Consider the following 26448-nt stretch of genomic DNA (forward strand, 5'->3'; position numbering starts at 1 on the left):
GACGATCTGCTCTCAAATCTATACCAGATCCCTCCAACTGTGCCCACCTCCTCTGCAGAGTCAGCTTCCCAAGCCAGCAAGTCCATCCCCATCTGAAGACTTCCTGAGGCCCGGGGCTCAGCCTAGGCAGGGGCTCAGCCTAGGCAGGGGCTTCAGGGGAAAGTAGGAGTGGATGGAAATGCTTAGAGGCAGGAGAGATACTGGGGGCTGGCGGGCACTCGGCCTGCCTCAGCCTTCCTCTGAGCTTTCTAGACCCTCTGAGGTTAGAACACTGTGGGAAGAAGGGAGGAAAAGAGACCTGGATCCTGCCTCATCCCTGCTGCCCCAGCGGAGGGCTGCCTCACCCTCCCTACTCGCTCCCCCACTGGGGCTCCAGCAGGAGGTGTCATTCCCTCCTCAGTCCTTCACTCATTCACAGAGATTTGCTGGGTAATTAGGACACCTCAGGGGCCTTCTAGGTGCTGGAGATGCCTCTGCCCTCTGGGAGGGTGTTCTCCCAAGGAAGAGACAAACAGGACCCAGAAAACAGGTGACGTTTGTGGAGGATGCAAAGGAGAGAAACTAAAGCTGGAAAGAAGGATGGAGAGGTCTGAAGACGCGCTGGCGTTTTGGATGAGGTGGCCCGGGAAGGCCGAGCTGGACTTACCCCCTGGACTCATCCCCCCCGCCAGTCCACAGGCCTCTGTCCATCCAGGTGGATGGAGCCTGTCACCCCAGCCTTAGCTCAGAGAAACAGCTCTGAACAGCTCTGACCTATCACTCCCTGCTGAAGTCTCTTCAGGCGCGCTGGTGGGCAGGGGCCCAGCTCATTGGCGAGGGGCCTCTCCAGGCCTGCCCCATGAGCCCTGACCTTCTCCCAGGTCCTCTGTGCCCGTAGCCGTGGGCAAGCTGGGGAGCTCTTCCCCCGGCGTGCAGGCCTCTCCAGGTTGCCGAGGCCACAACACTGCTCCATCCACCCCCTGCTTCCTGACCCTGGGCTTGGAGGTCACCTTCCCCCAGGCCGAGAGTAGGCGTCCCCACCGCAATCTGCGGCACTCCGCACAGCGAGTGCCCGGGCGCTCTTGTCCCGTAGGCTGCCGTGTCCCCGGCCCCCCAAGAATCCGTGTCGAATGAATGAATGCCTCATTCGCGTCCGATCTTCCGGGCGCTCTCCGCCATGGCGGGGGCCAGAGCGCCCGGGCTGGATTCGGGGAGGGGGCAGCGGGGGTGGCAGCCCCCCACACTAGGGCCGTGATGAGCCGAGGGGACGCCCCTTTGGCGGGCAGGGGTCCCACGGGCGGAGGCCGCGGTTGCGGCCGGGCGGGTGCGGGGCGGGAGGTGGCGCCGGGCGCTGAGTGGCGGCTCCGGGTCCACCCCTGGCGCGCGGGTGCGGGCGGGAGGAGGGAGGCGGGAGGCGGGAGGCGGGGAGCGCAGGGGCGGCGGCGGGCGGGAGGCAGCAGCGAGCATGTGCCGCGGAGCCCAGTAACCAGGGACGACCGCGGCCACACCGCGCCGGCGCCGGCGCCCAGCCCAGGCAGCCCCGCGCCGCGGCGCCCGGACCGCCCGGGCCTGCCCAGCGGCCGCCCCACGCCCCGGGCGCCCCGGCGCCGACAGCCGCGCAGCGCAGCGCGGGCGCCGCAGACAAAGGCGCGGCCCCGGCCCAGCCGCTCCCGCTGGGAGCCCCGACCGGGTCCGGCCCGGGGGGCGGGGGCCGCGGCCGCCGAGGATGGGGAAATCCAACAGCAAGTTGAAGCCCGAAGTTGTGGAGGAGCTGACCAGGAAGACCTACTGTGAGTGCGCCCGGCCCCCGCCTGCGCCCCGGTCGCCCCCACCTCCGCCGCCCCCGCCCCGGGACCCGCGCGCTACCCGCTCCGCGCCGCCGCCTCCCCTCCGCCCTCCCCGCCCGGACTCCGCCGCGGACCCCTCAGTGGCTCCCCGGTCGCGCCCCTATCCCCCGCCCGGCCCCATTGTTCTGGCACCCCCAGCCGGGGAGTGAGTGCGCGCGGGTGGCGTTCGCGGCGCCACCCCTAAGTCCGGAGGGGCAGCCCCAGCCCTCCTGCAGCCCCCTCTCCGCACTGCTGTCCCGACGGGCAGGGGGCGTGCGAGGGCGGGGCGGTGGTCCCGGGAGGGGCGCCGGGGTGCGCGGAGCCGACTGGCAGGCGCACGCAGGGCTGGTGATTCATGCATCACGATGCCGCCACCGAGAGATTGGCCTGTCGCCCCCTCCCTGGCCCGATCGTGTGTGGAGGGGTGGGTGGCGAGACTTGGCACAGAGCTCGTCGCGCAGTGACGGCGGCGAAGGGTCCCCGGCACCTCTGGGTTGCAGCACTTACAGGCTGGGTTCTCCCGTGGCCGCATCTCTGTTTGCCAGACAGGGAAATGGGTTTATACAGCCGGGGCTATCTGGGTGGGCTGCGTGTGGTCATTAGCTGTTCGGGGCAGCCCCGAGGAGGAGGGCCTGTCCTTTATGGACGTCTCCAGATCAGTCTCAGTGTGTCTCCTTCCACTTGCTCAACTTCACAACTCTGCAGTCCCCTTGCAGCCCCAATTTCTCCATACCAGGCTTTCCCCTTCCCGCAGCCTCTCCGGAGGTGCGCCAGCATGCTAGGGGTTAATGGCACTGGGTCCAGACCACCCTGTCTTTGGGGATGGCGAGAGGGAAGGCATCGGGGTCCAGAAGGACCTCCGCCAAGGTGTTTGACTCGGAAGTGGACAGTGGCTCTGGGCTTGGGTTGGAATTCGAAACCCATCCCCGGGCAGCTGCGTGGGCCCAGGCCCTCTGCACCACCCCTGGAGGCAGCAGCTTGACTGTCAGCCCCTTGTGTTGATGGAGGCTGGGGAGGCAGCTCCTGGTGGTGCATTGCACAACCTCTGCTCCCCGCTTTCCCCCACTCCATCGGTCTTCTGGGCACGTTTGCAGCTCTGTCCAAGCCCACGCTTCAGCTCCATGCCCCTCACCCAACGTGATGGAACAAAGGGGGCTTTCCTGAGCGGGTGCCAGTCAGCTGCGAGGTGCGGGCCCTTCTCCTGTGGAATCCTGCAGCTCGCAGCTCACATCCCAGGAGCTGCTCCTGGAAGGGGTGAAGCCCCCTGGCCCAGGGCCTGCTCTCACCCTCTCTCCAAGGTGGGTGGGTGGGTGGCCCATTCCGATCTGATTGCTGTTGTGTGAGCTTCGCTGGGTCCTCCTTCAAGCTAAGTCCAGATGAGGCCCACAGCTGCCAGCAGGTGGGAATTCCTGGGTCCCTGTGCTGGGGGAGGCTGAGGACTCAGTGGGCTTCATCGGGAGTGGTGGGCATGGGCTGCATGGGATGCTTCCATCATGGTGGGGCAGGGGAGTGAAGCTAGGTTTCCTGCTCATTGAGCACGTCACGTGCCAAGCTCTTGGCATCGTTAGCACTTCGACTCCACCACAACAGCTTTACCAGGCTGTATGCTGCTACGATCTCCATTTACAGATGGGGAAACTAAGGCTCAGAGGGACAAAGTGGCATGCCTGCGATCCAGCAGGTAGTGACTAGGCAGTGTCAGAACTCAAATTCTGGTCTGTCCTGCTTCAAGGCTAGTGAGTGACTCTTCTGGGCCAGGAGAGGTGGCTCATGCCTGTAATCTCAGCAGGTTGGAAGGCTGAGGCAGGAGGATCACCTGAGGTCGAAAGTTTGAGACCAGCCTGACCAACATGGAGAAACCCCCGTCTCTACTAAAAATACAAAATTAGTTGGGTATGAGCTGCTTGGGAGGCTGAGGCAGGAGAATCAATTGAACCTGGAGGTGGAGGTTGCAGTAAGCCAAGATTGTGCCATTGCCCTCCAGCCTGGGCCGAGAGCAAAACTCTGTCTCAAAAAAAAAAAAGCTCTTCTGGGTGTATGTTTCTGACTTTTGCTAGAAACCCACCATGGTGGATTCTAAATGAGAAGGGCCTGGGGTCATCATCCTGCCCGGCCCCCTCTTCCAGGCAGACCTGTCAACTTTGAGAGAAGTTGAGTCAACAAAGCTTTGTTAGGAGCTGGCCCTTGTGGTGCTGGGCTGGGCTATTTTTAAAGGTCTTTGGAGACGTGGAACAGTTTTGGGCAGGGAGAGAGTTGGCCTGGGTACTTTTCCTCTGTAGAAGGCCTTATTAGGGGTGGGCTGCTGGAGGTGGTGGTGGGTTCATTGGCCTCCTGTCTGCCTCCCAGGCTGACGTCAGCTCCCTCAATGCAGGCCCTTGTGTGTGGCACTCACAGCTGTGTTCTCCCCATGTGTTGGCCTTTGGTAGGTCCACAGAATGAAAAGTCTCCCAACAGGACAAGCAGAGACAGCCTCCTGCTTGTTCTCCGGCCCCCAGATGGGCTTCCTTCTGATGGGGAGTGGAGCCATCTGCTCTTTGTTCTGGGGGATTCTGTGTATGGGGTCAAGAGGAGCTCCCCGGGAAGGACTCTCAAATGTCAGCATCTCCTGGTTGATTAACACACACGAAGGTGCCTGGGCTGCCCTCCCAGATTTCCAATTCTTTAGGTCTGGCTGGGGCCCAGGAATTTGCATCCTTGACACGTGTTCGGGGTGCAGATTTGGTCCCGGGGAGCCCGGATTGAAGACCACAGATCTGGTGTATGCTGGGGGTCCCAGCTGGCCACAGTGTCCATGAGGCCCACAGGGGAGGCACAGGTCCATGTCACTGCACTGGGCAGTGTCCTCGGTGGGTGACTCTGGCTCTGTCTGTGATGTCTGTGTATGTGCAGAAGAAGGAATGTTCTAAAGGCTCCAGGAATGTGGTCCTCACTGGACATGCCGGGATTCTGCATGACTCCAGCCCTAACCCGATCCTCAGCCTTCCACCAGCAACAGGCTAAGGGAGAGGTGGGTGGGGTCACCCTGCAGCCAAGACTTAGACGGTGGCGGTCAGCATTGCAGACGGCCCAGTTTCTTTGAGGTCTGGCCCACTCTCTTCCGACCTGCTGGTGAGGCTGCTGGCATCCTTGTGTGCCTGGTTGTGGGACTGGCCAGTCCCCTCACCTACCTGAGCCTCTGTTTCCTCATCTGCAAAATAGGTGTGCTCATGGTGACTGACCCGAGGGGATGGAGGAGTCAGCGGGGTAACTCAGGTACAGCGTGGGGCCTGCTGCGTGTCGTGGGATATGTGGTCGGTAAATGCCAGGGATTGTTAGTAATGTTTATTTGTTCTTTATTTTTGGAGACAGGGACTGGCCCTGTCACCCAGGCTGGAGTGCAGTGGTGCAACCATGGCTCACTTAAACCTTGACCTCTCGGGCTTAAGTGATCCTCCTGCCTCAGCCTCTGCAGTAGCTGGGATCATGGGTGTGCAACGCCACACCTGGCTAATTAAACATTTTTTTTTTTGTAGAGTTAGGGTCTTGTCCTGTTGCCTAGGCTGGTCTCAAACTCTTGGCCTCAAGCAATCCTCCCGCCTTGGCCTCCTGAAGTTCTGGGATCACAGGCCTGAGCCACCATGTGCAGCCTTAATATTGTTTTGACCATACAGAGCAGCTTCATCTTGAACTGGGCTTTTTTCTGTGTTTTGTGGGCGAATTTCTTCTCTCCACAGAGGAATCTTCCTACGACCCTGGTCTTTGTGCCTGGCACACAGAAGAGGACCTCTGTGACTGCTACGCCCGAATCCCAGCAGGGTCTGCTCTGACGTGCAGTGGTCTCCCCAGCCCCACTGGTGAATCATGAAGATGCCCTGGCCTGTTCCTCAAGTGTTCACTGTGTGCCAGGCACAGAGACGGAGGAGTGACTGAGAGAGACAGAATTCCTGCCCTCAGGAGGAAACCAGCCAGGTTGCCTGAACACTCGAGCATAGGGGTGCAAACCACTTGTGGTGTTCTGAGCTCCATCCACGTAAAGCCTTCTGAGGCCATGGCAGGCCCAAGCTGGCCAGGCCCCAGAGGCAGAACCTCTATCCTCCTCCCTGCTCCTTCTCCTTCTCCCCAGGATGTTTGTGGGCACTTCCTAGGGACCCTCAGTCCAGGACTCAGGGGTGGCCATTTCCTCCTTGTTGCTCATGCTCAGCCCAGGCTCTGCCTTGACCTTGCCTGCCAACCTTGACTCTCTTCTGCCTTTTCCCTGATGCCCAGAATGGTGCCTGGTATGCAGGAGCTTGTGGAGGGCAGGAGCCCGCGGCCGACGCCTCTGTGACCCAGAGCAGAGGATGGGTCCCTGGCTCCAGGTTGGGATCAGCAGTTGGGCTCTTGGGTCTCTCTGGTCGTGGACTATTCTGGGGCCCATGAGGGTCCCTTTCTCTAGGGTGAGGAATATGCTCTGATCATCACTCCCCACCCGACTCTGCTCAAACAGGGTGTGGCAAGCCGCTGCCTTTGGGAGGCAGTAACTGGAGCCCATCTTGGTGGGACAAATATGGGGGTTGCGTGATGGCTGCATGGCAACACGGAGGGCCCAGAGCCAGGCACAGGGTGAGCCTCAAGGAGAGGAAAGGACCAATGCAGGGGAGCAGCTCCTGCAGTCCCCATGCATCCCGTATGCGTGGGAGTGAACCCAGGTCTTTGCTTTCTCTGAGAGTCCAGCCGAGCAGCAGTGGGAGGGACTGAGGTGGACTCTCAGGATCAGGGTGGGCATCTGGGCAGGAGACATCACCTGCATTATTAGGAGGGGCCTCGATCCCCTGGGGTGTGGGGCTGGGTCCTCGCTCAGGCTTGGGGACCTTGGGCAAGTCCCTCAGCCTCTCTGAGCACCAGTTCGCTCATCCATCAGACATGCCTGCCGACTCCAGGGATCTAAACAGGAGAAGCTTTGCATCCCGGGGAGCAGGCCAGAAAGGGAAAGGGGTTGTTTGGCAGCAGAGTCCTGTGGGGGAAGGAGGGCTCAGGGGCCAGTTCTGGGGTTCTGGCCTCTTCCTTGGGCAAGCATTGTCTCACGGGCTTCACTTTCCTCCACTGGAAAATGTGTGGTTATGGAAGGCCTCAGCGTTGGGCAGGATTCTGGGAATATGAAGGGTTTAGCCTGGTACCTGGTTCTGAGGGGAACTTTTATTTATTTATATTTAATTTATTGTATTTATTTAATTATTATTTTTTTTTGAGACAGAGTCTCACACAGAGTGGAGTGCAATGGCATGCTCTCTGCTCACTGCAACCTCCACCTCCCAGGTTCAAGCAACTCTCCTGCCTCAACCTCCCAAGAGGGTGCCACCACACCTGGCTAATCTTTGTATTTTTAGTAGAGACGGGGTTTCACCATGTTGATCAGGCTGGTCTTGAACCCCTGACCTTGTGATCCTCCTGCCTCAGCTTCCCAAAGTGCTGGGATTACAAGTGTCAGCCACCACCTGCACCGTGCCCAGCTTATATTTTTATTTTTATAGATACGGGGTCTCGTTATGTTGGCAAGGCTAGTCTTGAACTTCTGGCCTCAGATGATCTCTTCCCATCTTGGCCTCCCAAAGTGTTGTATTACAGCCATGAGCCACTGCGCCTGGCCATGAGGGGAACCTTCAAAGCTCTCCCGGCAGCAGCTGGTCCTAGGGGTGCAAATCTCCCATGTCCAGGATAGGAGGGCCAAGGGGGCCTGGGGCTGCCCCCTTGTGCAGAGAGGAAACGGGTGGCTGGTGAATGGCAGGGACTACCTGGGCCCTAGAGCCCAGCCACTTCCTCATAGCCTCTTCCTGCCCTTTCTGCCTCTTCAGGCTCCAGGTTAAATGGGACCCAGCTTCTCCTGTCCCTTCGCCATCCCACAGGGTTTTCCCATCTCCCTGTGTCAGGGGAAAGCCCTTTTCGAACCTGACGGAGGCCTTGGGATCAGACCTAGCTCCCCCTGCTCCCAAGGACTGTCTTGAGCCCCTTTGGGGCAAGGCGTGGGCAGTGGGGGGTGTCCTGTCGAGTGGGCCGGGGCTGTGTCATCCGCTGGGAGGTCACAGGAAGGAATTTGGACATTGTCTGGGATCTGTAGGGAGCCATGGAAGGGAGGTGTGGAGACACTAGATTTGGGTTTAGAAAGATTGCTGTTGGCTGTGTGCCACAGAATGGACTGAGGGGAAGGGGTGGGTAATGGGGACTGGAGGTGATCATGGAGATGAACTGGGGTATTGATGGGGATGACATGAAAGACAGATTCCAGGAGACAGATTCCAGATTTAGGAGAAGACTCACTAGGGCTTCATACATAATTTTCTTTTCTTTCTTTTTTTTGAGACGGAGTCTCACTCTGTCGCCAAGGCTGGAGTATAGAGGCGAGATCTCGGCTCACTGCAACCTCTACCTCCCAGGTTCAAGCAATTCTCCTGCCTCAGCCTCTCAAGTAGTTGGGATTAGAGGCTCGCGCCACCACACCCGGCTAATTTTTGTATTTTTAGTAGAGATGAGGTTTCACCATATTGGTCAGGCTGGTCCTTAACTCCTGACCTCAGGTGATCTACCTGCCTTGGCCTCCCAAAGTGCTGGGATTACACGTGTGAGCCACCGCGTCCAGCCTCATAGTTTTTATTACTGTGTAAATTTGAGATTATCTACTTTTTATTTGCTAACTTAAAAAAAACCTGACATTTCTGAGTGTTTGCCCGTGTCATGAACTACGCTTTTAAAGCATGATTTTTTTTTCATGGTGCATTGTCTGAACAGAACACATTTAATCCGTCATTGGACAGTTAGGTGCTTCCTCCCATATTAAAAATGCCGTGATGAGCATCTTCGGTAAATCGTTGCACGAATGTTGCTGTACTAAATCTCTGCACTTCTCTTTTCTTGAAGATAAATAGCCCAACATGGGGTTATGGAGTTAAAAGGCCGGGGACGTTTTGAAAGGCTTTTGATTAAAAATTGCTGAATTGCTCTCCAGAAAGGACGCTGCAATTTACATTTTCAGCCAAAGTAGACGAGAGAGCGCCTGTTTCTCTGCATTCTTGCCAGCACTGGGTATTACTGTTTTTCTTCGTTCTTGCCAATTTTATGGGGAGGAAAAGAGGTGGCTCACTGTCTTAATGTTTATTTCTTTGATTACTGTGAAACAGAATCCTAGAATCTTTCAGCTGGAGGACACTCTCGGGGCCAAGTAGTTCAATGCCTTCATTTTACAAGTAGACAAATTAAGTGCCAGAAAGGTGAACAGTCTTCCTCAAAGTCACACAGCAAATTCGTGGTAAGAACCAATTTCTTCCTGTCAGGGCAACACCCACTGTGCCGAGGTGGGTTGTCTGTTGGGATTCAGATAGGGATGTCTTGCTTTCTGTCTGTCTGTCTATCTATCTATCGGTCTATCTATCTATCTATCTATTTATTGAGATGGCATCTCACTGCATCACCCAGGCTGGAATGCAGTGGCGGGATCTCAGCTCACTGTAACCTCCACCTCCCAGGTTCAAGCTGTTCTCCTGCCTCAGCCTCCCAGGTAGCTGGGATTACAAGTATGCGCCACCACACCTGGCTAACTTTTTTTTTTTGAGACCAAGTCTTGCTCTGTCACCCAGGCTGGAGTGCACTGGCATGATCTTGGCTCACTGCAACCTCCGCCTCCCAGGTTCAAGCAGTTCTCCTACCTCAGCCTCCAGAGTAGCTAGGACTACTGGCATGTGCCACCACACTCAGGTGATTTTTGCATTTTTTGTAGAAATAGGGTTTCACCATATTGGTCAGGCTGGTCTTGAATTCCTGACCTTGTGGTCTGCCCACCTTGGCCTCCCAAGGTGCTGGGATTAGAGGTGTGAGCCACCGTACCTTGCCTAATTTTTGTATTTTTAGTAGAGGCAAGGTTTCACCAGGTTGGCCTGGTTGGTCTCAAACTCCTGACCTCAAGTGATCTGCCCACCTTGGCCTTCCAAAGTTTTGGGATTCCAGATGTGAGCCCCCGCGCCCAGCCTCAGGATGTCTCACCTTCTTCACTGAAGTCTTCTGCTGGGGTTCATCTTGCCTCAAAGATCTCTAGCACCCTGCTAAGGAAAAAGCCGATGTAAGTTAAAAAGCACATCATCATTACGGTCATGACAAGATGAATCAGTTTTCACATTCTGTGTGTGAACTATTTACCAGGGCAGGGAGCATCAGAGCTTACTTTACAGCGTTTCTAGGTAACTTGAGATTGGGGTCATGGTCTGACTGAGGGCAGGACAGCAGGTGCTGAGGCCTTGAAGGTCAGTTCTGCTGTTTTCTGGCTGGGTGATCCTGGCCAGCTCCTTACGTCTCTGAGCTCTGAGGTCCCTTGTGCATGAGACAGGGATGGACACACAGGGATCTGCACATGGCAAGTGCTCAGTAAACGCTCTCCCAGGAGGGAGGCGGCTGGGCCGGTCGTGTCAGGGACAGCTGTTCTTGGCCACTCCCTGGGCAGTCGCAGACTGAGGTGTCACAGGCTCTCGGCTGAATTGGGAGTGAGTGGCAAATGTGGAGAGCCTCTGTGGTGGCCTGTCTGGATTGGTGGCTGGATTGTTCTGTATCCAGCTCCTGGCTCAGTGAGTTGGAGAGGGAGAGGTGGCTGTGGCAGGCGGGTTTTAGGCTCAGGCTGCCCAGAGGCTCAGGGTGGCCAGCAGCCTGCCTGGACTTCAGTCCCAGAACCATCATGGCCTGGACAGTGGCTTTGGAGTCACTAATTCCCTCTGGGACTCAGTTTCCCTTTCTGTGCAATGTTCAAATTGCCAGACAGTGACACCGGGTGGGGAAGGTATGCCAGGGCCCCAGGGATGGAGTGTGCTTGGGCTCTGGTGTTCACAACCCAGGCCCTTGGATCTTCTCAGCCTCAGGTGTGGTTTGCAGCCTCTCGACGCCTCAGTTTTTGTATCTGTGAGTTGGGGATAAGGGACTTCTACAACGCAGAGCTGTGTGTGGGGTTTGGAATCACAGACGCTGAACTTGGTGGCTCATGTCGGTACTCCCTCTGCTCAGCAGTGGTGGAGGAGGATCTGCCGGCCACAGTGCGGGACGGTCAGCAGCTGTCGCTGTGGTGAGAGTCTGGTATTAGGCACGGTCTGCGTGGCCCAGGCCTTTCCTTGGTGTTCACATGTGTTCGTCACCAACTCCACCCAGGAGCCCCGTGGGGTCCTTGTTTTACAGATGAGGAAATGGAGGCTCAGAGTGGACAAGAGCTGGCTGATGGTCCCATGGCTGGAGAGTGGTGCTGCTGGGGTCTGACCCCGTCTCCTCTCAGCCTGGAGCCCATACACTGAACCGCTGGGCCACGGTGAGGGGCCCTGCTTAGCGGAGGTGCCAGGGAGCTGCCACGGAGGTGTGCAGGTGAGCGTGAGCGGGCCTGGGTGCCTGGCGTGGGTGTTGCAGGCAGGGTGGGTGCTTTGGGGCACGTGGGCAAGTCCTGATTCACATGCGCACACTCTGAGCGTGAGTGACGGGGTCACGGCATGTGTCAGGAGTGGGTGAGCCGGCACGCCTGTGCGCACGCGTGTGGCGGTGTGTGAGGGCAGCGCTCTGCAGGTTGTAAATGTCGGTGTGCCTGGGGGTGGGGGATGCTGGGGAGAGAGGCACAGACAGGCTGGGAAACGCGCCAAAGGCTGGGAGCTCAGCTGCCACTCTGGGACTGGGTGACAAACTGCCACTCCCAGAGGCAGTGGGGAGTATCATGGTCACGGGGAGGTGACAGCAATGACGACCACTGTTACCCAGTGGACACTCGGGGCCAGGAATGCTGAGTGCTGCCTTCTCCCCAAAGCCCTGGGAGTAGGGACTCTCATACCCATTTTACAGATGAAGAAAGGGAGGCCCAGGCAAGCTGAGCGGCTCAAGCTCAGCTCTTTGTGTAGCCAGAGCCATGCCCTTCCCACTAGGTGCCCGCCTCCCACCGTCTCTGTGAGCCTCAAAACCTTAGAGCTGCCTGCCAAGGGTAGGGAGCTCCCCATCTCAGGAGCATCCAAGCCATTGCCGGAGTCTCAGACACTGGCCAGGCGTCCCGGATTCCTGTGCTGGGTGTGAGGTTGGTGGTGGGTAGGATCCTTCTTGCTGGTTCCAGAGGTTTTGCCTTCTGCTGGGGATATATGGGGCAGCCTCCGCCAGGCAGGAGGCGGAGCTGAGGCCTTGTGGAAAGGCAGCAGGAGGAGAAGCGCTGATGAGTGTAGGCTGCAGCTGTGCCCTGGCCTCAAGGGCATCCTCAGCCTCCACCCATGCTAGTGGAGGCTCAGGCGCTGGGCTGATCCCAATGGTGATCCTCCCGCCCTGGGAACTCAGGAGCAATGTGCCCCAACTTTTTTTTCTTTTTTTGAGGCGGATCTGGTTCTGTCTCCAGGCTGAAGTGCAGTGGCGCTATCTCGGCTCACTGTAACCTCTGCCTTCTGGGTTCACACAATTCTCCTGCCTCAGCCTCCCAAGTAGCTGAGACTACAGGTGCACGCCGCCACCTCGCCCAGCTAATTTTTGTAATTTTAGTAGAGACAGGGTTTCACCATGTTGGCTAGAATGGTCTCGAACTCCTGACCTCATGATCCTTGGCCTCCCGAAGTGCTGAGATTACAGGCATGAGCGACCGTGCCCGGCACGGTGTACCCCATTTTATGTGCTGCACCACCCCTTCTCCTGGGAAGCCCTGTCCTGGACAAAGTAGTGAGGACTGAGCACTCCTGACAGTCCTGCGCTGCCCTGTGCCTGGCTCAGCCCAGGTGCCTTCGGAGGTATCTGTCTGATGGAGAAAGAGACCAAATCTTCATAGGTGCAGTGTGGGCTTGGGGGCATGGTGGCCGAGGGGACCCCCATGACTTTAAGCTCCTTGAGGGCTGGGCCACATCTTGTGGTCTTTGGTGTCTGTGGGATGCGTGGCCTGGGGCATCTTTGCCCCTGCAAAAGGCTGGAATCCTTCCGAAGAGTTTTTCCATGCAGTGCTGTGGTCTGCTTTCCCTGGTGACCAGGACAGGACCTGCCGGTGCTCCTGACTTGCAATCTGTCGGGGAAGGGGGACAGCCAGGGAGCTCAGAGTTGGGTCCCAGCTCCGGCCTGGCCTGCTATGGCCTCTGGCTGCTGCTCCTAGGGCTGCTGTCTCCCGATCTGTTTCACTGTCTATGAGATGTGGTGTCACCATTTCTCAGCTCCGTGTGCCCTGACTGTGCTGTGGGTGGAGGTGCTCCTTGCCCAGGACGGGGTGCAGGGTAGCTGCACTTCTGACCACCGAGGGGGCCCCAGGAGGCTGGTGAGGCATCCAGGCCACTGTGCTCTGAATTCCCTGGCAGGGGAGCAGGGGGAGGGCAGGAGGAATGTGGCTTTGAGGAATGTTTAACCCAAGGCAGAAATAGCACTCAGTCTTTTATTTCAGGCTTGAGTTTTCAGCAGGGAAGTGGGTTCAGTGTGCTTTCCTCTCTCCCCAGCTGTGGGGCCATGGCCACCCCGGCTCCCCCACAGCCCTGGCCTTTGGGGATGGAAAATGGCCTTTCTTTCTTTTGCCCCCCATTCCCTCCCTCCCTCCCTCCCTCCCTTCCTTTCTTTCGTTTCTTTCTTTCTTCTGCTATGGGGAACAGAAAGAGCCCTGGTCTTGGAACCAAACAGAGCTGGGTTCAAATCCTTGGATCTCCACTTCTAGCCCTATGACCACTTCCTTCTCTGGATCTCTGCAGAATTGGGAGAGGGATGCTGAGCTGAGATGGCTTTCCTGGTGGCCTGGTGTCTGGGGCTCCTCTCAGGGACCTGCGGGCCTGGATTCAAATCCCAGCTTCTCTACTCGTTAGCTCTGGGAACTTGGCCTGGCCTTTCCCATCGAGCTCTCAGATTCCATCTGTGAAATGGGCAGATGCCTCTCAGGACTGTGAGTGGGATTCATGGGAAAACATTGGTGATGGGGCCTGGCACGGTGCATCCCAGGCTTTTGATCCCTCCTGCTGCGTCCTGGTCCCGGTGTCTTCACCTAGGAAACAGGAAGACAATGCCTCTTGTAGACTTTTCGCCAGGTTGGATGAGGGAGCCATGCAGGGTTCTGGGGCAGCCCAGAGGCACCTTTTCCTTGGACCCAACTCTCTGCCTCCTCCCACTGGCCATGGGTGGGACCCATCTTCACCCACACTCGCACCAGAGCCCAACGGCTACTTCTAGGGGTGGTGTCTCTGGGGTTGGCCTCCTCCTCAGTCCTGGTGGTGACGACATGCTTCACTGCCCCCTGCTTCAGCTTGGAGCCGTGAGGACCGACTGCATCTCATTGCGAGGCTCCCAGAACAGAACAGAGCCTGCGTGTATTGTTGGAATGAATGAGAAAACAAGTACATAAATGAGCAAGCCAATGAATGAACGAAGTTCCTTCTTATCCATCTTGGGCTTTGCTTTCTGTTTCTGTCCAGCCCCCTCCTACCTCCCGGGCTGGGGGAGGGGGGTTTCCTCCATGGCTGGGGGATCCTGAGAGGTGGGGACGTAGGGAGGCTGGGCCCCAGCTGGCCAGACCTCGTGAGGACCTGAGACCCCTCTCACCTTCTGGGGCTGGGGAGCTGAGGAGGGGTCCAAGCCAACAGCCAGCCAGCCATCAAGCCCCTCCTCCCAGCCCTGCTCCTGCCTCTTTGTGGAACCGAACGATTCCTGTTCAAAGGCAGGAGCTGGGCCTATTTTTGGCACTGTGGGGGAAACAGCCAATGCTTTCCTTCTGTTCAAAAATATATGGTGTGTGTGCCGGGTAGAGGAGGAGCTCTGGCATTCAAAGCCTGTGCTGGCTGGGTTCCTGCCCCTTGCCCCGTGGCCCCTCCACCCCCTGCGCGCCCAGCAGCCCACGCGGCCTTGCCAGGCCATTATTGTCTTCAGGCTTCCTGTGATTCGGCCCTTGCTGCGCCCAGGCGGAACATGATGTCAATTAAAATGAAGAGCAGCTGTCAAAATCGTGGAGAGGAGCCTGCCTAGGTGCCCCTGCCATGATATTCCAGCTCAGGCTCTGAGGGGCTGGGGACAGCCTTGAGAGGGATCTAGGTGTCTCTCAGGGAAGGAGGCCCAGCCAGCAGGGAGCAGAGGAGAGGCCCTGGGACCTGTGGGGGGGTGTGTCTGGCCAAAGGGGTTCCTGGGCCACCTTGCCAGCCCTCACTCCTTGATTCAGACCGTTTATAGAACAGTTGCCTTGTGCCAGTCCCTGTGAATGCTGGGGACACGGGGCAGGCTGGCCGTCTGGATTTCTGGCCCTGCTGGCATTCACAGTTTGGCAGGGAGGCAGATGTCGGGCCGGGATAAGCATCAAGACAGGGCTTTGCACAATGCACTGGGAATCTCCCTGGTCTGGGGTGCATCTGGGAGGGCTTCCTGGAAGAGGTAATATTGCAGTTGAGACCCGGGGCTAGGGTTGCCAGATGTACTAAAAAATGGTTTGCTGTTTATGTGATATTTGAACTTAACAGGGTATCTGTATTTTTGTTTGTTGAATTTGATAGTGCTACTTGAGGGAGAAGAGAAGTTTGCGGGGAGGGTTTGCGTTGGGCACGGTGATGGTGCTTCAGGTGGCAGGAACCGAAAGATTCCTGTTCAAGGGGAGGACCTGGTTAGTCCTCACCTTCCAGGGCCCCCCAACCCCCAGCCCCAGGAAGGGGTGGGAGACACACAGCTGGTCCTCCAGCACAGCTCAGGCAGTAGCCAGATTGGTCACAGAAGCCACACAGCCATGCCTGTGTCACAGCCAGTAGAGCAGGGAACCCTCTGAATGGAAGTGCCTTCTAAGGAGGCGTTAAGGTTTAGCAACTCCTGAAATTGCACGGTGACTGCACACAGAGGGCCTGTGGCTGCGAGGGCTCTGATGGCCGGAGGGCTCCTGCTGCGCCCCTCCCCCCGGCTCCAGGCGTGCGGGGCACTGACGAGCGATTGAGCAGCTCAGAGATGAGCTCATGTGGCCAGAAGCAGACCCACGGAAGTCCCTTGGCCTCTCTGAGCTGCGGCTTCCTTGTTGTGAGTGGGGTGCTGGTGGCCCCTGCTTCGGGAGGTCCCTGGAGAGGTGGCTTGGCCCCTCAGAGTTGTTGGCTGACCCAGCAGGGCAGAGGCCCCGCTAAGAGGGGCGTCTCAGAAAGCAGGGGAGCGACATGAGGCCGCAGGGCACACGTTGCCCAGGGAGGCACCTGCAGGCATCCCAGTCAAGGTCACAGTCCAGCCTCCAGTGAGCTCTGGCCAGGCTGAGTGGTCTGCGCCTGTGCCTCTTTGTGCCCCGTCGCCACCATCCCTGGGTCCTCCAGCTCTCTGAGCACCATGACAAGGACCCTGATGAGTCACTCTGTACCTCCTCCAGGAGGGCAGGTCAGGGCTGAGCCTCCACCCTCCACTCTTAAAGGGCCAGAGCCAGGGCCACTGCCTGCTGGTGGCCAGGGCTGCCTGGGTGCCAGCAGCAGCCCTTGCCAACCCTCTGCCAGTCACCCTGGAAGGCATGTCCCGTGGTCCCTGCAGGAGCTGCTCTGTCGCTGTGTGGCTCAGGGGCCAGACCTCCATGTTTTAGGAGTGGATCTGCAGCATTCTGGGAGGGGAGGTGCTGGCGGTAGCCGACACTGATTCCACCCCGGGTGTCGCCCTCGCTCAGTCTCTGTGTCCCTGCCACTGCTGTCTCTGCCTCTCCCCGTGTGGGGGAGCCTGGCACCTTCACTGAGGTCTCTCTTCACCTCTCGCCTCTGCTCCATCCTGGGACCCTCTCAGTGCTTCCATTCAAAGCGTTCCCTCCTCTGCTGGCTGTGACATTAGGTGTGACCGTGTGCCTTCTGTGACCAATTTGGCTTCTGCCTGAGCTGTGATGGAGACCAGCTGTGTGTCTCCCACCCCCCTTTCCTGGGGCTGGGGTGAGGGGGCCCTGGAGGGTGAGGACTGAAGCAGGAATGTGGGGACTAGGGTGGGGAGGCAGATGCCACATGATCTGAAGTGGGGGATGGGGTGACGCCTGCTCGGCTTCTCGCAGTCCCTGCTCCTCCCGGGTGCCCCCATTACTGGCCCTGGCCATCTGGCCTAGTCTTTCGGCGCTGTGACTCCTATATTAATAATAGTGGCAATTGTTAACATTTTGGGACACTCACTGTGTTCTCTCCGCCTGGATCACACCACGCTGCCTCTGGAAAATGCTTTGTTCTAGTGAGATGTGGCCGCTTGCGGTCCCTTGAACTCACTGGCCTCTGGATGGCCTCTGAGCTTTGGACCTGTGGCCTCCCCTGGAAAGGGCTGCTGCTTCCCCTTTGCCTGGTTAAGGCCTGCTCATGAGCCCTCGCTCAGGGAGCAAGCCTGAGCCCTTAGGATGGGTTGGGTTCCTGCTTCACATTTTCATTAACCCTGAACTTCCCTTTTTTTTTTTGAGACGGGGTCTCGCTTTGTCACCCAGGCTGGAGTACAGTGGTGTGATCTTGGCTCACTCTAACCCCATCTCCTAGATTCAAGTGATTCTCCTGCCTCAGCCTCCTGAGTAGCTGAGATTACAGGTGCCCACCACCACACCTGGTTAATTTTTTGTATTTTTAGTAGAGACAGGGTTTCTCCGTGTTGGCCAGGCTGGTCTTGAACTTCTGACCTCAAGTGATCTGCTCTCTTTGGCCTCCCAAAGTACTGGGATTACAGACATGAGCCACCGCGCCTGGCCTGCAGTGAGCCTTGATTGCACCACTGTACTCTAGCCTTGGGGTTGACAGAGGAAGATCTTGTCTCAAAAAAAAAAAAAGGAACTTACAGATTTGCATAATCATACCACAGAAAGTGTGGTGGGATTACAGGCACCTGCCACCATGCCTGGCTTATTTTTGTATTTGTAATAGACATGGGATTTGCCATGTTGCCCAGACTGGTCTCAAACTCCTGACCTCTGGTGATCTACACTCCTTGGTCACCCAAAGTACTGAGATTACAGACATGAGCTACTGGGCCCAGCTGAACTTTCCTTTCTTATGACAGATAGACAGCTGTGTGGGTGTGTGCTAACAGGGTGTGTCTCCCCTGTTCTATCAGGGACCCGGAGGACAGGAACCTGTGTCTGGGTCATTGCTGTGTCCCTGGAGCCCAGCTCAGGTTCTGACCCATTGAGGTTGCTCAGGAATTAATTGCTGGATGAAGGAAGGGGTGAAAATCCTGTTTGTTCCTTTAGCCACCCTGCAAGAAAGGTATTGTGACCACCACCATTCCCATTTGACAGCTAAGGAAACTGAGGCTCAGAGAGGTGAATTTAGCTGCCCAAGGTCACACAGGGGCTAACGAGTCAGTTTAGATAAAGACCCTTCCTCCGTGCCTTCCACAGTGTCTGACCTCGGCAGTTTGGAAAATTCTTGTGGAATGGGACTGATCTGAATCCCCGAGTGCCGGGCTTGGCTCTGAAATGTTTGAGAGGGTCAGGAGTCTTGAGAAAACTCCACACACACAGATTTCCCCAAGGTCTTGGCCAGTCACGGTGACTCACGCCTGTAATCGCAGCACTTTGAGAGGTCGAAGTGGGCGGATCACTTGAGGTCAGGAGTTCGAGATCAGCCTGGCCAACACAGTGAAACCCACCTCTACTAATAATACAAAAATGATCTGGGTATGGTGGTGCACCCATAATCCCACCTACTCAGGAGGCTGAAGCAGAATTGCTTGAACCCGGAAGGTGGAGGTTGCAAATGAACCGAGATCGCGCCACTGCGCTCCAGCCTGGGCAACAGAGTCAGAGTAAGACTGTGTTTTAAAAAAGAAAAAAAACCCAAAAACTAGTTCTGGAGCTCTGGGCAGGTGGCTTTACCTCTGGAAGTCTCTGTTTCTAATCTGTCTAGTGGAGACCATCAAAGTCCTTGCCTCATAGCATCATTCGGTCGTTGAATGAGTTTAATGCAGGCAAAATGCTTAGCCCGGATCAGCACATAGTAAGCAGCTAATGATTGGCAGCTTTTTCTTCTCATTATTCCTGGAGGTCACAGGACGAAACGCATCGTCCTGCAATTTTACTTGAGAGTTTTGTTGTGGGGGAAGGGAGTTATTTACCCTACATAGAGATGAAAATCAATGTATTTTACAACTTTACAGTAAAGAAACACTCACATATGATGAGGCAGAATGCAACTTTGCAGAAATATGTAAGCTAGAATGCAGGATTTGAACTAAACCTGGCCTTTGGCGGCTTCCTGGGAGCCTGTCCCCACTCCTGGGTGGGGGTACTAGCCCTCTCCCCTTGGGGGCTTTGTGGAGGGCACCTTTGGGGAGTCCTTGGACCCTCTTGAGCGCAGGGCCCTGTTTCAGGGACAAAGCACGTTCACCTACTCATGAGCTAGTTGGAGTGATCATTCTTACCTCATTGATCAAACGAGAACGTTGAGGCTTGCAGTGGGAAAGCGAATCACAGAGATTCTGGCTTTATTTTGGTAAATCTGAAAGTGGGAAGTGTCAGAGAGCCCAGGAGAAAGATGAAGACAGGGCTTGGCTCTCCCAGGGGGACACATGAAGGGGCACTTTGGTGGGCAGGAGTTGGGTGCTCCCACTGGACTCTGCCCCAGCCTCATCCACCCCAGTGCCAGGCACACAGCAGGTGCTTAGCAAGTGCTTGCCATGGCCTGGGGGCCTTGGTGGGCGGCCCCTCCTTGGGGATGACATCTCCCCACTAAAGCCTTCCTGAGCCTCGGCTCCAGAGTCTATGAACCTGGCCTGCACCTCCACTCCTCCACCCCTGACTGCGTGATCTTGGTCCAGCACCTTGCCTGTCAGTGAAACCTCCATTTCTTTGAAGTGGGTTGGTAGGGACCCCCTGCTGTCAGAACAGGGCCTGGTGCAGCATGAGGGCTCAGCTTTCCAAGCCATCTGGAGCTCGGGGAGGATTCTGAGGGACTGAGAAGGAACCAGGGCTTTGTATTTGAATCTGAGCTGCCCTAAGCAGCCTCTCGCCTGGCTCCCCTTCCTGCGGTAGCGACAGCAGCTTGCTGTCTTGGTGTCCACCCCACGGCCTGGCCCTCTCACTATTGAAACCCCACAACTCCTCATCAGCACAGCATCTCCAGGGCGCCCACCACGTGCTGGGCTCAGTGCTTGCGACCTGTATCCTCTCGCTGGCCTCTGACAGTGGGACAGGGAGCACGCTGACCCAGGGTGCACGGTGACTGGAGAGTAGGTAGACCCGTCTGTGCGAAGGCCCTGGGTAATCCCAGCTGGACTGTGTGTCCCAAGCCGAGAGCCTGGCTTTAGGGAGCCTTAGGCAGGGCAGCCAGGCCCAGGTGCAGAGCAGCAAAGAGCAGCTCCCAGGAGCTGCGGCTGAAGTTCACCTGGCCCTGGCTAGAGTCTGCCCTCTGGGGCCAGGGACCCATCTACTTGCTATTCCTGAAGACAGGCCTTGTGGGCCAGATGATCCCCCGACAGGTGAAACACCCCCAACTCAAGTGCGCAGGCTTCCTCTTGCCTCTTACCTAGAGGCTCTGGCCTCTCTTATGTGGTGGTGAGGCTGCCGTGGGGGTATAAGGAAGGGAGGTGGGGGCCGGTGGGGGGTGGTCAGAGCCTGGTCAGCTGTGTGGCCATGGGCATGGGACACCCCTGATGAGCTCAGGTGCCTCATCCTGAGACAGACACAGCAACAACCCGTGGCCTGTGTGAGGTTCTAATGAAATGCGGGTGCAGGCGGGTGCAGGGGAGACTGCAGTAAGCACCCAATAGCAATAGTGGCCATCATAGTGGCTCACAGCTGCGTATGGCAGTCTGATGGCCCCGGCAGGTGGCCTGCTTGGAAGGGGCAGTGTGAGCAGAGCAGATAGGGCCCGCCCACCTTTCCCGCCGGCTGCCGTGTGCCCCAGCCCAGTGCTGGACCAATCCTGGTTGGCACTCAGGATAGAGACAGTGACTGCCAAGGAGGCTGGGTCACTACTCCTACAGTGGGGACACGCGGTAGGGGGCTGGAGCCCAGAGGGGAGGGTGGAAGGTCTGGGGAATGCGTGGCTTCTGGGTCAAGGCGAGGGGCTCCTGCAGTGGCTCTGCTTGGCCGGGAGTGCCTGGGAGCTCTGGGCAGCAGGCCAGGCCCCCGTTTCTGGGGCAGCTCAGGCCTGGTGCTGGGGTGTAGCTGCCCCTTAGCCGGGCAGTGGTGGCAAACAGGCATGGGATGGGGGCTGGTCTCTCCTCTCACCCTGGCAGGGGCGTGGAATCCTAAGTACAGTGGCAGCGATGATCATGCTGACTGCCTCGTGCAGGCGGCTCCTGCGCCTGCTGTCACGTTACTCTGAGCTTGCGGGGCAGCACCAGCGAGCTCTCTGCTTTAGAGAAGAGGCTGCACCTTGTCCAAGGTCGAGGGTTAAAGGGTCTGGGGCCTGGCCACATTGTCTGGCCCAGAGCCCGTGCCCACATTCCTGTCCTCACTCTGGCCCTCTCCGGGGCTGCTCTTCCTGGGACACGGGGCCTGTTGTCCGTGGGAAATGCGTCACTCTAGCCCCTCGTTTACTTGTTGCCTGAAGGTCACTTTGTGGAGCGTGGGAGCTGGGGGGCCTGGAAGTCTCAGAGCTGAGCTCTTTCCCGGGACAGAGAGGGGAGGGTTAGTGGCCAAGTTCACGCATTGTGTCAGGAGCAAAGGGGCTCCCTGCCCATCCCAGGAACACCAGCATATTTCCTTGGGGCCTTTGGGAACCACTTGACACTGCCAGGTGACTCCAGGATGGTGCTGTGACCCCTGGGGGCCAGTGCTGCAGGGGTGGGACCTTGGGTGCTCGGGGCAAAATCAGGGCACCTGGGGATTGGAGCGTGCAGGTGGCTGCTCCACAGCCCTCGAATGTGGCAGGATGCCGGGCAGGAACCCTGCAGGCGTTTCACTCCCTTTTCTGTCATCTCCACCTCCCGGTGTGTGGCACTCCATGGTTGGCACAGCCAGTAATGTCCCCTTTCACAGATGGGGAAACTGAGGGCCAAACTGGGGAAGGAACTGGTCACACAGCAGGAGAGTGGCAGATCCCTGGAGTTCAGGTCCCACTAGAGACCACCACTGCCTTTGCTATGAGGAACTGCCCCTCCCCAGGGGCAGGCCCGGTGTGGGGGCAGGAGGGTGCATTTGGCCAGCCAGCGGTGCGTTCCCTCCGCTCGCTGACTTAGCTTTGCTGTTGCTGCCCAGTGAGGGCTTGGGGGAGAGCCCCCATTCTCTGAAGATGGTACCGAGGGGGTTTCTTAGGTGCTGTGGGGAGAACACAGCCGCAGGGCGCTGTGAGGAGGGGCAGGGGGAGGCTGAAGAGGCTGGAGACACACTGGAGGCTCTGGAAGAGGATTCCAGATGGGGAGGGGTGTGACCACATCAGGGATATTGGCAGCTTTGGGGTGGGGACTGGATGGGAGAAGGGGATGGAGTGGGGCTGAGAAGAGGCTGGCGCAGTGGTTGGGATGATGTGGGGGCTATATCCAGTCAGCCCTGAACAGTGAGGGTGTTCTTGTGTTTTTGAGGCAGCCGGGATGGGTGGAACTTGTCTGCAGTTGGTATAGGACTGCCTGTAGGGCAGGAGGAGGGAGTTCTTAGGATGGGGACTTGGGAGGAGGCCCAGGGGATCCCTTTGGGCCACGTGGGCCCTGAGGGGGTCCCTGGGCCATCAGCAAGGAGCTTGGTCAGGGTTGGGAGTGGGGGTATGAGCTGAAGGAGGGGCCAGCTGGGAAGGAGACAGGGAGTGAGGGGCGCAAGGAGCAGAGCCGCCTCCAGAGAGCGTGTGAGCTGGGCGCTTGGAGGGGCCTGCCCGGGCACTGGAAGGTGAAGCACAGGAGAGCCGTGGGCCTCGGAGAGGCTTCTGAGGCCAGCTGCGCTTCTGGAAGGAGGACAGTCAGTGATCAAAGGTGTCAGGACCGAGGGGACTGTCTGATTTAGTAAGACGGGTCACTCGTGGCCCCGCTTTCTGCTTTTGTGCTGCTCAAACCAAGAGGCCCCCTTGCTGATGCGGTTTTCCTGTAGCTGTGGTGGAGGTCTGGGGCCTGGTACAGACACACACCGGCAGGCTTCATCCCTGGAGATGGATCCAGGGCCAGGTCCGCCCCAGGAGGGGTGGTGGGAGAGGCTGGATTGGCTGGCCGTCTGCCCTCCATGCCTCTAGCTGCAGCCGTCGGGAGGGGGCTACCAGCCCCTGCCTTTTGCTCCTACCATGTTTAAGCTGAGCTTCAAGCAGGAGAGGTGTTTTGCTTTAGGGAAATCAAAATCAGACTCAGCATCCTCCTGGGCTCCTGGGACTGGCTCCCGTGTGCGTTCCTGGCAGACGAGAGCTGTGTGAAAGGAGGAGGAGCCAGAGTGGGGGAACTGGAGACCTCAGGAGTGCTGTGGGGGTGGAGAGGAGGCTGTGGGCACTGTAGGTGCTTCCTGGCTGTGGGGTATGGGCCTGGAGTCTGTGAGCAAGGGGATGGGGTGAAGGATCCCCTCTCTACTCTGAGCCTGCAGCTGCCCTCCTCTTCTGCAGCCCTGGCTCTCTGGGGGGTCAGCGAAGGTGATTAGAGTGGACACCCAGCCCCCCTCTCTCCCTGGGCTCTGTGTGGGCTCTGACTTCTCCACCAACTCCTCAACACTCCTTACAATGGTTCTGCCTGGTAGGAGTTTATACCCCATCCTATAGGTGAGGACTTGGAGGTTCAGAGAGGTTAAGTAACTTGTTTGGAATGACCCAGCCTTCAAGTGGCCCTGACAGGATGACACCCCAGGGCTTCCCACCGTCAGGTCACGTGCAGAGCGTGGCCCATGGCCAGTTTTAAATCTTGGTTTTGGTACGAGCCTGGGCCTGCAGGCCTGAAGGCTGAGTGTGATGGAGAAAGACAGCTCATTTTAAAAACTGGCCAAAGCCGGATGCAATTGTGAACAGCACGTGAGAAACACGTTTGAGGACGTGCTGTTAAACCAGCCCAGTGTCTGGATGATGATGGAGGGATCGGCAGGAGCTGTTCTCTGCTCCTGTGTGCAGGGTACTGGGCCGGGCTCTGAGGGGGATGCGAGGATGGGTGAGGAGAAGTGGCGCTGCGGGCTTAGTGTCCAGCTGGGAAGGTGAGGGGAAGGCGCATCTGCCTCCCACTTGCCACGTACTGAACACTGGGTCAAGCACTTCAAGTCCCTCCTGTTCGTGCCAGATGCCTGAGTCCCATTTTACAGATGAGCAAACTAAGGCTCAGAGATGTGGGGTCACTCATCTGAGGCCACAGGTCAGAGGGAGTCCCTGCCTGAAGACTCCCTGGGCTGGCCAAGGCCCTCTCTGGACCACTGTACTCACCACTGCCCTGGGATATCCCAGCTGGGCTTTGAGCTTTGTGTGTTATTTTTTTTACAGTCTTGCTCTGTCACCCAGGCTGGAGTGCAGTGGTGTGATCTCAGCTCACTGCAACCTCTGCCTCCTGGCTTCCAGCGGTTCTCATGTTTCAGCCTCCCGAGTAGCTGGGATTACAGGTGTGCACCACCACGCCCGGCTACTTTTTGTATTTTAGCAGAGACAGGATTTCGCAATGTTGACCAGGCTGGTGTCAAACTCCTGACCTCTACTGATCCACCCACTTCGGCCTCCCAAAGTGCTGAAATTACGGGTGTGAGCCACTGTGCTCAGCCCCAGCCGGGCGTTGAAAGATGGGTAGGGGTTCCCTGGGCAGAAGAGGTGAGGTGAGGAAATGTTCTGGGCAGAGTGCAAAGGCCTGGAGTCTAGAACAGTCGGAGGAACTCCAGTGGGGCCACTGGTCAGGATGCAGGCCACAGACCCAGGGAAGCAGCTGTGCAAGGACGGCCTGTGTTCTGACCCTGCCCTGAGCCCTAAGCCTGGAGCCCAGAGCCCAAAGCCTGGAGGCCGGACCTACTGAGGGAGGTGGAGGCGGAGGCCCTGTTAGTTTCACATGTGATTGGAGGCTCTGGGAGGAGGCTGGGAGCTGAAGCCTTGGAAGGCTGCTCTGGCATTGGGTAGAGGCTGAAGCAAAGGGAAGCTGAATGTCCAAATGGTCCCCGTCTCCCTCCCTCCCAGTGCCTGTCTTGGTCAGAACTGCTGAGGGCACAGGACCTGGGGCAGGACCCTTCAACCCTCTTGGTGTTGTGCAATGGGAAGAGGAGGCAGGCACATGGGTTGTGGGGCGAAGAAACACATTTCTCTCAACTTTTTATTGTGAAGAATCTAGAACATTGACGTGGCGGTGTAGGGATGCCTGCGTGTCCTCGAGCCCCTGGCTCTGCTGTGTCTGCCCCGCCTCTTTCTACATATGTAAGTGTGTATATTTCTTTTTTTTTTGAGATGGAGTCTCACTCTGTCGCCCAGGCTGGAGTGCAGTGGCACGATCTCAGCTCACTGCAACCTCTGCCTCCCAGGTTCAAGCGATTCTCCTGCCTCAGCCTCCTGAGTAGCTGGGATTACAGGTGCCTGCCACCACACCGAGCTAATTTTTGTATTTTTAGTAGAGGTGGGGTTTCACCACGTTGGTCAGGCTGGTCTAAAACTCCTGATCTCGTGATCTGCCCGCCTCAGCCTCCTAAAGTGCTGGGTTTACAGGCATGAGCTACCATACCTGGCCGAGTGTGTATATTTCTAAACCATGTCATGAGGCTGCAGGCGTCCTGACCCTCACCCCAATGGCTCAGGGCACATCAGTGAGCACAGTATCTCATGCCTGTAATCCCAGCACTTTGGGAGGCCGAGGCAGATGGATCAGTTGTGGTCAGGAGTTTGAGACCAGCCTGGCCAAACATGGTGGATCTCCATCTCTACCAAAACTACAAAAATTAGCCAAGTGTGGTAGCAGGTGCCTGTAATCCCACCTACTTGGAAGGCTGAGGCAGGAGGTTGCAGTGAGCCGAGATCAGCCATTGCACTCCAGCCTGGGCAACAGAGCAAGACTCCTTAAAAAAAGAAAGAAAGAAAAAGGACATTAGCCTCAGTGCTGTTACCACCTCACCTCATCCCTATGGCAGCACCTAATTGCCAGTCCACAGTGCGGCTTCCCAGCTGGCCTAGTGATAGCCATGATAGCTGTTTTTCTCTCCTGATCTGGGCCCGATCCAGGCATCTGGAGTTACATTTGGTTTTCTCGTGTTTAGACTATTTTCTGCAACAATCCTCTGACTTGCTTCGCCTTTCCTGGCCCCGACTTGAAGTGTCCTGGTCAATTGTCTTGTAGAATGTCCTGCAGCCTGGGATTTGTGATTAATCCTCGTGGTTAGACTTGGATTAAATATTTTTGGCAGGAGACCTCCATGGATAATGCATCCTTCCACTGCATTGGTTAACGGGTGCATGATGCTGGGTTGTTTCATGGCTGAAGGCGGGGCAGGTTTGATTAAGGATGGTGGTTTTTTATTTAATTTTTTTTTTTTTTTGAGATGGAGTCTTACTCTGTCAGCAGGCTGGAGTGCAGTGGTGTGATCTCGGTTCACTGCAACCCCCACCTCCCGGATTCAAGCGATTCTTTCACCTCAACCTTCTGAGTAGCTGGGACTATAGGCACTCGTCACTTTTGTGTTTTTAGTAGAGATGGGGTTTCACCATGTCGGCCAGGCTGGTCTTGAACTCCTGACCTCATGATCTGCCTGCTTCGGCCTCCCAAAGAACTAGGATTACAGGCTACTGAGCCCAGCCTATTTGTTGTATTTTTTATTGTGTATTAGAAAAGATACCACCAGCAGAGTCACTGGTAACTTAAGGATATTTTTGCTTAGGCTGAAGCTTGATTAGGCAGGTAAGTAAAAGCAAATTGAGATGATTTCAAGAAAAATCCTGAG

The 26448-nt window shown here is 57.2% G+C and overlaps 1 protein-coding gene and 1 long non-coding RNA gene across 2 annotated transcripts in view; one reads left to right on the forward strand and one right to left on the reverse strand.

The window, feature by feature from the left end:
• Positions 1 to 1460: 1460 nt before the first annotated feature.
• NCS1 (neuronal calcium sensor 1) overlaps positions 1461 to 26448 on the forward strand; it is a 66221-nt gene continuing 41233 nt past the window's right edge. Inside the window, exon 1 of the mRNA XM_035260372.3 lies at positions 1461 to 1769. Within this exon, the coding sequence (XP_035116263.3) occupies positions 1706 to 1769 (64 nt within the window). The 5' untranslated portion in view covers positions 1461 to 1705. The remainder of the gene's footprint in view (positions 1770 to 26448) is intronic.
• On the reverse strand, positions 13150 to 16909 carry LOC103795279 (uncharacterized). The gene is made up of 3 exons (XR_622821.5): positions 16853 to 16909; positions 13912 to 14065; positions 13150 to 13749 (listed from the first exon to the last, which is right to left on the reverse strand). It is a non-coding gene; the product is annotated as an uncharacterized LOC103795279 (long non-coding RNA).

Source organism: Callithrix jacchus, chromosome 1 (assembly GCF_049354715.1).
Source record: "Callithrix jacchus isolate 240 chromosome 1, calJac240_pri, whole genome shotgun sequence".
Lineage (NCBI taxonomy): Eukaryota > Metazoa > Chordata > Mammalia > Primates > Cebidae > Callithrix > Callithrix jacchus.